Source organism: Sitophilus oryzae, unplaced genomic scaffold, assembly GCF_002938485.1.
Source record: "Sitophilus oryzae breed Bouriz unplaced genomic scaffold, Soryzae_2.0 scaffold_1436_pilon_pilon, whole genome shotgun sequence".
NCBI lineage: Eukaryota > Metazoa > Arthropoda > Insecta > Coleoptera > Curculionidae > Sitophilus > Sitophilus oryzae.
The window spans coordinates 3,204,766-3,216,169 of NW_022146100.1; the positions used below are offsets into that span (position 1 = coordinate 3,204,766).

Sequence of the window (11,404 nt, forward strand, 5' to 3'; positions counted from 1 at the left end):
TTATTTTAAATACCATTATTTTTTTATTTGAATTTACTATATTTTGGATTAATAGTAATAATAACTAATATGATTTCATAATAAATTAGATAAAATAAATAATTTATTAATTTTATTTTCATTTTAAGTTTATTGTGATTGGATAAAATTGAGTTTATCTCATCAAGGAAATCGAAATAGACAAAATGAAAACGTGGCAATCCCTACGAAAGATTGCACATGTTTTTTGAAACACACTGTATAAATTAAATAAAATATCTACGAAAAATCGCCTGCAGCTCAGATGTATTCTGTTAGCACTGATTCACATAGCAAATATGATCTCGAGGCAATAAAACATTTGTTTTTCTCAATATATACTTATAATTTTCAAATATTTTAGCCTTGTCTGTAATTAATAACTATTATAATTAAATTCATTCAGGACAAAGGCCCTGGGACGACAAGAATACCGAATCGGTCCCAGAAAGGAATTGGGCTCATAACTTCAGGAAATATTTTTATCTATAACCCTGTCTGAATAAATCGAAAAAAAATACTGAAAATCAGTAAAAAATGTTATTCTCAGCGTCTTATGTATCGAATAATCTAGCGACCGGATATGTTTTGGAGCATGATGGTAGCTTTTCGAAAAAAAAATAAGAACAATATCCGTCCGCAGGAACCTAAAAAAACGAGGTTTTATTCTTAATTTTAATCTTTAACCATGTTACGATAACCGTGAAAATATGAAACTATTTTTTTTTAATTCCTCATTCAAGTTTCGGTGAAATTATGAGCTTGGGAATCTTTTTTAAACGGTACCGCACACCGAAAATTAAAAATCGATTTTTTGCTCAAAAATCGATTTACAATTTTAAAATAATTACTGTTATATATGAGCGTCCCGAATTTATTTGGTTTTTTACTAGTAGAATAATCACAAAAGTTTTGTATTTTATCGTTTCAAGAGTTGATCATGAAAAAAAATCAGAAAGAGAATCTGATTTAAAGAAAGATATATAGGAACATAAATAAGACAATTAAAATGAATAGCCCTTGTTTATTAACTAACATAAGTAACTAAACTATAAAAATTTACCTTTTTCATTTCAAGATAGTTAATTTTATGTATTTACAGAAAAATATCAACAATTTCGTTACACATACATACTCTGAGTAACCAAATTTGTGATAGTTTTTTTGTTAATTATTTCTCGATCAAAAAATCTTATTTAGAAAATTAAAGTTCACTTCCAATGAAGAGAGTACGATAATAAAGGTTATATGCATTTATATATAAGTAAATAAATAAAAATTAAAGCGATTATAGCAATAATTTATGAATTTTAACAATTTTATTAACAATATCAATTAAATATGAAATAAAAATATGTACCTAGACTCAATTGGTACCTGAATATAAAATTCTTTAAATTATTGCAATAATAATAGTGAACAACTTAAAAACTAGAAAAAACTGAATGCTCAATATCTAGGGACTAAGATACATACTAATTATAGATTTGTAAACTAAAAGAAAAAATAGCATTTTTATGCAGTTAAATTCTAATATGATTGGTAAATGGTTTTATAATACTATTAACAATCATTGAAACAAAACTATCATCGAGCAGTGAAACAATATTTAAATAAATAAAAAAGTTCAAAAGCCATCTTAATCTATGGCAATTATTGTGAGGAAATTTAAAAAATTCACATATAAAATTTCAGTTCAGAAAAGAATTACAAATATTATAACTAGTTAATATAAAAGTGACATACCTACCTACCTAATGTTCTTTTTTAAATCACCTCTTTAAAAGTAAGAAAAAATTAATATTTAATATTACCGTCCTATGTTAAACAATTTATAGAAAAAATATCAACGATTTGTTGTTTGTAAATATACAATACACTCAAGAAAATATCTAGAAAAAATCAGTCATATCAAATCAAATTTCAAATGTGGCCTTACCACACCTTATCCAGTATTAATCAATCAAGCCTTTTCTTAATCATACTGTATATTTTAAAATCGTATTACATTTTCTCAATCACTGAAAAAATCTTAACATCTAAATATTTTTGTAGCGCCATTATCAGAGAAAGAAGTAATAAAGAAACGATATTTACAAGAAATAACAAATATATTATATGTCAATTCCTATTAGAGTTACAAAATAAAGACAGTGGGGTATATACAAAACGCCAGGTATTGAATAATTATATTCTAAGGCATCTTGAAATGCAACTGTTTCATCCGTATTATGTTGTATATGTATAAATGACTGTATATTATATAAATCTAACGTAGAGCACAGCGCTACTCTGATGTGATTGTTACAATTTACGACAGATCTGGAAAAAAAATATAACGTTAGCAAAAAAATTACTACACCACATCAATACACAGTAGAGATGTACCGGATCGGGTATTGTGCCGATCCGGCCAGAACAGAAAGTATGGCTGCTAGCCGGACCGGATGTCGGTATTCCGGCCGGATCAGGTTCCATATCGGGGCCAATCCGTCGTATTCCAATATTTATTAATGTAACAGTGCAGCGATTTCGGCTTATTTGATTAATTTCTTATGTTGTTTCAATTTCTGTCCCTGGAGTGCAACTTTGTTCATGTTTCAAAGCGATAGTAAAGTAATTTGTAGCTACTATGTTCAATAGCAACATCGATTCGTAGCGATATTCTGATTTCTCGCTTTGTGTCGAGGCGACTGCCTAGACATAGCTTAGACCGTGTCGCACACGTGTGCAAGAGTATGATAGTGATATCATATTTCGCAGCATTTGAGCGACAATAGTTTTGCAATGAACATAGTACCGATCTGGCTTCGACATCGCTTCTAAACGATCGGTTGCTAAATTGAACAAAGTTGCACCCTTTGAACAAGAAGACTAAGGAAGGAGCATAATGCTATCCATGTATTTATGCATGGTGGGCGGAAAAAGGACTCTAGGGTGGGGATCCTTGACAGTTCTGTTTGACGATTCATTTCACAATTGAATTTGATTTGAAATTTTGTGGATTTGTTAGTCTTTACGGAGCTTATTTTATGTTATTTATTTATTCTACTACTAATAGTTGTATAAAGGTAGTAAATCTAGATGGAAATTGTGGCAGAACTTAAATTAACAGTGACACTATCGCGATTTATTAAAAATGACTCTAAAATAGTTGGTTGTGTAGCGTGCGGTAGATCTCGGCAAAAATCGAGTGAAATAATGGAACAACTTTTCGCTAGTAGGTGACTATATAATATACATACGTGTAGTAAACCGATCGTTTATGAAATTCACTTAAATTAACTAATTATATATTTTTTCTTGCATTTTTGCTTTTATTTACTACTTGTCAAAGATTAGATGTCAAAGAATTTAGATACGTCAATTTGACTTACCTGCTTCAGTAGCGTATCGGATGTTTATGGTTATAAATAATTATTATAACTTATCTGTTTTTATTAGAATTTTATATTTTATAAGAATTTTAATAACTACCAACATTTATTCACAACGTAAAATAAAAACAAAATTATTGAGTCTACCCCACGTCTACCCTACATCATAGTTTTACATTTTTTAAATAAAATTAGAACGGCACTGATAAACCGGAAATTAAGTCGGCCATATTTGAGGCCCATCGCGGTGGACCTAAGATTTTTGATATGCTCCTTCCTTAGTCTTCTTATTCAAAGGTTGCACCCCTGAATTACTTAGACCCATAGACTTAAAATAAAATTCTGAGGAATTTTGTTAAAACCTTTTGAGGAGATACCAAAACTTTTGGGGTGCACGGATTGAGTAATTTCAGAAGTAATTCCAACAACTGCTGTCTTAAAACTTCTCCTTTTATCCAATAATATATAACAATTACACTAAGGGCTGGCAAAGGTTAGTCTTGGGTCGATATTTCCGTGTGAAAGAAGAGTACAATGCGTTTATGATGTACTGAATAAAGAGAGAACAGTAAAAAACACTTGCCAAACGTATGTAATAAACCGAGAAACTGTGCACATTGCTAAGAGACGTGTTAGGGGATATAGGGTGATTATGGGTTAAGTGGAGTGGCTATTTAGCCAGACTTCGCCCATTTAGGAAATAAAGACAATTTATTATTATTATTATTATATAGCACATTTGTCGCAGTCGACTGGTCGACCCAATCAGTACCTCTGTCAGTACTTAAAGTTCTAGGGAAAGGCGTACATCATGCGTTCAGCTCAGAGATATGGAAGTGGGAGAATGAGCTTCGACGAGTGCGCATCCAAATTTTTGTCGACGGCAAGATGGCAGACATCTTCCAGGTCTCGCTGTCACTTCCCCTCTTTAATTGACATCTGTTTGTTTTGTTTTTTTTTCGTTTGTGTTGTTATCTAGTTAAAATTTATTATTATCTCAATTATTTTAAACACTAATTCAAAAAAGGGTTGTTGTATATTGTCATAGTCATTCTAAGAAAGCTAATACGCCGGGAAAAATGATTAGTTTTCATGTGTAAGTTCATACAACATAATCGTGTTTACAGATGATCCAAAACTGTTTATTTTTAGTTTTCCTAAAGGCGATTTGTAAAAATCGTGATTGTAATTGGGAATCGTCAAAAATAAGTGTATGATGTGGCCATTTAAAGAGGATGTTTTTATTACGTGTGGAGGAAGAAGATGCTTCGAATCAATGTTCGTGCTTCTGTAAAACAGTGCACTCTTATAGTGTCCATGAAAGCACAAGTTCAAGTGTACCAGAAATATGTCAAATAAGATTGGTCCTTACTTGACAAGAAGATTATTTGGAGGAAAAGAAAACATAAGATAGGGTATTTTAATTGAACAGCGGAAATTTAACATTTTTATTGTAAAGTTTGTTGTAGGTAGTTGTAGTTTTGTGCTAAATATTTCTAACATTAGCAGCAGCAGTGTTCAGAGTGTCAAGAGGAGGAGAATTCAGTTAATTAGATTTATGCACAGTTACAGGTATGAAGGCTTTTTCAAACATAGTATCAAGTTCTATAGTCAACATTTTTAGTATTCCTACAACTGTAAAAACAAGGAACATTGGACTGAAAAAATGGCAAGATTTATATAGGAAGAAAGGGTATTATGCCAATAAGAAGAAAATTAAATCTGTAGGCAGAAGTTTCTTATTTAAAAACTGTTATGGGGCATATATTAATTTGTATCTGTGCCACAAATCACTGAGAAAAATCATATAATATTCATAATTGTTAACGAGATGATATTTAAAGAGTGTTAAAAATGAGACTATTAGTCATGAAGCTTACAGTGTTACTTTGTTTCAATATTACACTTTTATTCTTGTAAAATCTATGATGAAGTTCAAAAGCATTTTGCAATGGCCTTAAATTGTGAGTTGTGAGCCAGGATTTATAGTAAAGGTATTTGATGCAATGAAACTTAATCGGTACCTTCCAGTATGTATTTTAGTAAGGGGATTGTCAATCCCATGTTTTTAAATAGATAAAATACAGGCCAAAGTTGACAATATTACAGTTGAGAAGAAACTATTTTATCTTAAAAAAAAATTTCTTAAAATTCTGAGATCATATAATCTAATTTTCTTAATAATAAATTAGGTATATGTACATACAGAATTTTGTTATGGACAAATAAGGATCGACAAGCTTCTTTTGTGCAAAAAATAAATGATTTTTTCTAGTATTACGACAAACCATAATGTGTTTTACAAACTTACCGGTAACAGTTTTTGTTTATAATAAAATATTTAGGAATAATTTGGGTTGTTTATCAATATATTAATGACTTGAATTTTGACAAATCGAATTTGTATCAAAATAATTTTACGAAATATAAAATTGATGTTCTATTACAAGATTGAGTTTTTATTGTCGACAAAAACCAGGATAAATACTAATAATAATACCCTTAATAAAATCAATGATGTTTATGTATTATGAAAATATTTGTTAGAGGACATGTTATGTAACAGTTTTTGAAACATAATTTGAAGGGACGAATAAAAAAAATAAAACAAAAACATATTTTTTCTAGGTTTATATTAAAAATACAAGGTAGATAATCATCAAAAATAATTATGAACCAAATGTTTTTTATGAATATACAACTTGAACAAAAAGTTGTTTAGAACAATTTTTACCAAATTTGCAAAAATTTTAAATTGAAACGCGTAATTCAGTACAAGTAAACATGAAATATTGTAAATACTTATTTAATATCATTTCGAGTGTTTTACGACGAAAAGGTCATCTGTCCGTAGCGTCTTTTGTCAGAATATTCGTATATTTAGTGTATTATATACCAATATTGTACGCAGTTTTGAAACTGATAATTAAATAAATCATATTAATGTTAACTAACCATAATAAATGATATAATTTCATTAAATTTAAATTGCCCCCCGTATGGTTGAAAACAGCAAATTGATATTTGATTACTTATAGATTACCACCTATATACAAAATGACAGGAAGACCTGGAATATGGCGCCCAACTTGATTAGACCTTCTGCGCATGTTGACGCTCATTCTCTATCCCTTCTATTTCTCTGGTTCAGCTTCACGATTTAATTACGTCTCGTGATTATTTGTTTATTTATTAACCAGTCGTTGTAATTTTCCCTATAGCTTGAAAATTTTAAGTGCAAGTTAGAAACGCTTGTGTGTTCGACAGTGGTCGCGCTATTAGAACTCTGAATTCAAAAATCGATATCTCGAAATCTATTAAAAATAATTGATTGTAGTTTTTTCAAAAACTTTCTTAACATTTCTGCTATATTTTCTTCGCAGACAGTATGTGAAAGACCGGTCTTCAAAATAAAAAAAGTTTCAATGTCTAAAGTGGCTCTTAAGTTATCGCGCGTTACGTGTTAAAAAGTAGAGTTTTTAAATTATCGCTCTCGTTATAAAAAAAATGGACACTCTAACAATATCCTTATAATTCCATTTCAGATGCTCAGAAATATACAGTTTGTCTGTCCGTTCTATAGCAACGCGGTATCCGTGAGAGGGGAAATGATATTCTCTCGATGTTTTTCATAAAAAATTAGACGACGCGTCTCATCAATAAAAATTCGACAAATTTGCAAGTAGCCAATAAAATGAGTGGGCGTAGCGATTTGCGGTGACGTACTCGTCAAGTCGACGAATAAAATATATTGTTGTTTATTTAAATGTTTTTTGTCCGCATTCCTTTCATAGACACAGATCCAGCAGACGTACTGTACCTAATGATTTTATCTAGTTATCTTTTCGAAAAAGTCTTTTAAAAATAAGCGGTTTGCGATCGTTATTTTACTGTACTTGATAGGGAAAGGCGTACCGGCAACGCCGCAACAGCACACCGTCGCATTTCTCTCACTCCGACTTAATAAGATCCCTATGCGATTTACTTCCACACATGTAAATACCGACCCAAAAGTAACAGTTGCCAGCACGGTATGGAAGTTTCAAAGAACATTGGAACTATGAAAGAACGTCTCATTAACGGCTTGAACAAAAGATTTTCGGATATGGACTGCTTCACTATAGTGACTATTTTATATCCCAGATATAAAGCATATTTTTCCAAATAAATCAACAGTTACTTTTCACACTGTGAAAATGCTAACTTTATACCAATTTCCACATCTTTATTATGAGTCGTTCAAAAAGCAACATCCTACATCAACGTCATTAACTTGAAGTTGCCGAGAACTGATAAAAAAATTAAACCCTATTGATTGGTGGAACAATGGAACATTTCCTTTTTTTCTAACTCTGCAACTTGTGTGTATTGAGAAAGAATTAGATTTCAGAAATTGGTAACATAGGTATATTATGTATTATGTTGACAAAAGGTGTAGACTAAGTTTTCAAAATGCAGAAAACCTCTTATTTATACACCACAATCAGAATAAAATAAATTATGAATATTAGTTTTTGGTTTATATTTTTTATATGTTTGTAAAACATTCATCTATTTCTTATGCAGTTTGTTATAATTAACTATTTCCTAAATTTAATGTTTAGATTAAAAATAATGTTATGTTTTAAAAAGACTTTCAATTTAATAAAGTTCAAAATTATTTTCTTGATTTCTACTTAGATTTAGCCCAATTCTTTTTTTGAAAATTGCAGCGAAATTATCTTGGCGATCCGGCCGGATTTAGTAGTGCCGCCGGAATTCCGGTACATCCCTAATACAGTAGTTCAAAATATTTTGGTTTTGAAATTTTCATTCCAATCTTTTTTATCCCCATGTCAGCAATCGTAGCTCCACAACTTATTCAATAACCAGCTAGTGGTCGGGTAAGGGACGTGGGGAGTTATATTGACCTTGAATGAGGTTGATCTGAACAAGTTTGACAATAGATGGCAGCACAAAAATTTCGTTATTAACATACAGTGTGACGCCTCTCATACGCCGCGGAAGCCCCAAGGAGAACGGTAGTTTATATCGAAATTAAATTTTGGCAGCATATGTAGATTAACTGAAAGCATTTTATAAAAATATATAAAATTATACTGGGTGTCCCCCAGAAAAGTTACACATCAGTGTTGTGTTTTTTCTAATGAAACACCCTATATATTAATTGATTTTCAGATTCTAGAAAAAAAATAAAGGTAAGTTTTGTTAAAGAAGATATACCTAAAATCTAAGGATTTTGGCGTATTTCACATTTTGTGAAAATGAAGAGTAAATTTTTAATTTCGATAACAGCTACCTAAATTTTAGTTGACCTGATATTTAATTACAGTAACCATTGTATGTTAAACCAAATTGAAATTTGACCCGAAAAGTTATACAGGGCGAGACAAAATTAATATGGAACATTAGTCACTTTTAAAAGCAAGTTACTCCTTTATTTTAAATGGAACACCCAGTATATTGTTCCGGTGTTCAATGGGGAATTTATACGTTTTCAAAATATTATTAAGGTTGCCTACCTCAGACAAAGATTTTCCTAGATATTTTAATTTTTATGATTTTGCGTCAGTAGATCTTTATTTCAAAAAATCTAGGGTGGCTGTGATATAACTTTTGTTAATTTAACAAAAAGTAAAGATTGTAGATTAATATTCAACGGCAATACAAATACACGTTTAAAACATATTTTAATTATTACAGAATTAAAACTAGATATAAACTAGATAAAATCACTAGCAGTGTATGAGAGGCGCCACCCTATACAATAAAAAATAGGTGATACATACTTGTATACTAGAGATGTATTTGTATGTACAGATTTAAAATTCTCCCAAAATAATAAAGCTACAAACTCTTATTATTTTTAATTGCAAGTATTATATAAGTTTCCTGGTATAAATAAATAACAATAGTAAAAAAGAATAATTTTTCAGATATTATTTCAATTAATTATCAAATATTTCATTTTAAATTATTCTATTTAAAACCAATTGTGGTGTACTAAGTAGATGAAAACCAAAAATGGGTCACTCAGTAGCCATCATTGGATAAAAAGAATATTATCCTAGTATAAAATACTAAATACAGAAGAAATCTTTGATCTATGGCTTTGATTTTCTTGGCAGGATGTTACAAGAATTACTTTTACAAGATTACAAAGATCAATTTACCAATCAAGTTCCAATTTTGGAATCTTTGGTGTTACAACCATACACCAAACTTTATTATTGAACACTACTTTTTATCATTATTCAGTGGAAGGAAGTTTCTCCTGTTATTTTGTACTTATCCATGTACCACTTGTGTAATATGTAATAAACAATAAAAATATAAATTAAAAGGTAAGTGTTTCATGTAATTAAATAAGAATAAAATAATTTAAAATATATAACACACTGTAATTTTTTTTATAGTGTTGATTTGTTAGACATATTATGTGTATGTATAGATAAATCAATTAGAAGGTAAATACTTACAACTTGGAGCAGTTTGACTACTATAGTTCTTCTGAATTTGATCATATGTAAATTTAACAAAAGCATCATATTGCTCAGCAAGCTTTGTGGTCAAGACATTATCATACTCTTCTCTTATTTCAGACTCTCGTTCTCTGAGCATTCGTTCACATATTAATCCAACCTACATAAAAATTAAATCAATCGTCTTATCATAATTTGGTATTGAACTTGTGGAAAAATGTTAACCTGTTTAAATGTAAAAATAGGTTTCTCTGCTCGAGATGGTAATACATCATTAGATCCTTCACTTCCACTATCTGAATTTTCCATCATACTGTATTGTAGTTGCTTGCGTCTCTGTAACCTCTTCAATTCGGCTTTAATATTTTCAGCCATATATTCTGAAACAACCATAACAACTTAAAACTCGTTTATAATCAAGTTATTTTAAAGAAAAAAAAACTTTATAAAAGTCAATATAAGTACACAAATTACAAAGGTTTTAGTCTCAATAACAAGCAATGAAACAAAAATCTTTATCAGACATCTCTAGAGATTGTCAGATTCAAATAAAAAAGAAAATGCTACGGGCATGTCTTAAATCAGCTGATGACAGATAAAATGTCAACAAATATAAACAAACAAAATACTAATTACCCAATAAAATTAATTACAAAAAAAACTAAACGAAAGTCGTTAACCTTTATATAAACTTCTAAAAACATCAATGTCCGAAGTGTCCACTTACCGGGGGTTAATTTTTTACTAAGAACATCTGGGAAAACTGATTTTTGAGAACTGCTGCACATGGGGCTGCTAGGAGAACTAGATGTTGACCGATCTCCGAGTTTTTCTCGGTTTGTCGGACTGGTACAAAAGGGAGCGCATCGTCTCCTCTTTGCTGGTCTGCCGCCCCCGAGGTACGAGTCCCATTCCAGCGATCTCTTCAAAGTTGCACACGCCATTTTTAGTAGTAGGGTCACCAACGGTTACACATAAACTAAGAAACTTCACTTGTTTTCACAGGCAACACTAAAATTGCCAACAATTCATAGGATTTAATAAACTACTAGAAAAATTAAAAAATTATATGCTCTGCTAGCAATTTTAAAGAAAGTTTCTCGGTATGTAACACTAGGAAGTCCAATATGGCGAAATGAAATCAGAGAACTGACAAAACAAAACTGACATTTTGGGAAAGGACTGTAAAATCGCACTACGCATGTCTAAATTTAGAATTCTGGACATTTCTATTGGTCAAAATGAGGCGGTCGATTGAATGTTTCGACGAATCATGTCGAAATATCCCGAACGATTTTAGGCCATAGAATGCCATAGATATAATTTGCGTCTACGGAGCAGTTTACACAAATTTTCCATAGTGCATGTAGGCAACCTATTATACACTTCTTTCTTTCACCTATAGCTAGAATCCTTATCTAGAATCTAGAATCAAAGATATTTCAACTCAAGTTTGGATGTGAAACTCAAGTTTAACAAAACTAAACTCAAGTTTAAACTGAGTTTAAATATCTTTGGCTAGAATCA

General features: G+C 30.5%; 1 protein-coding gene across 1 annotated transcript; it reads right to left on the reverse strand.

Annotated features, from left to right (window-relative positions):
* Window positions 1-1,028: 1,028 nt before the first annotated feature.
* LOC115876451 (akirin) lies at window positions 1,029-11,047 on the reverse strand. The gene is made up of 4 exons (XM_030892231.1): window positions 10,605-11,047; window positions 10,103-10,257; window positions 9,875-10,037; window positions 1,029-2,340 (listed from the first exon to the last, which is right to left on the reverse strand). Exons 1-4 carry the CDS (start codon window positions 10,819-10,821, stop codon window positions 2,330-2,332), a joined length of 546 nt encoding a protein of 181 aa, XP_030748091.1. The 5' UTR covers window positions 10,822-11,047; the 3' UTR covers window positions 1,029-2,329.
* Between the last annotated feature and the right edge of the window lie 357 nt (window positions 11,048-11,404).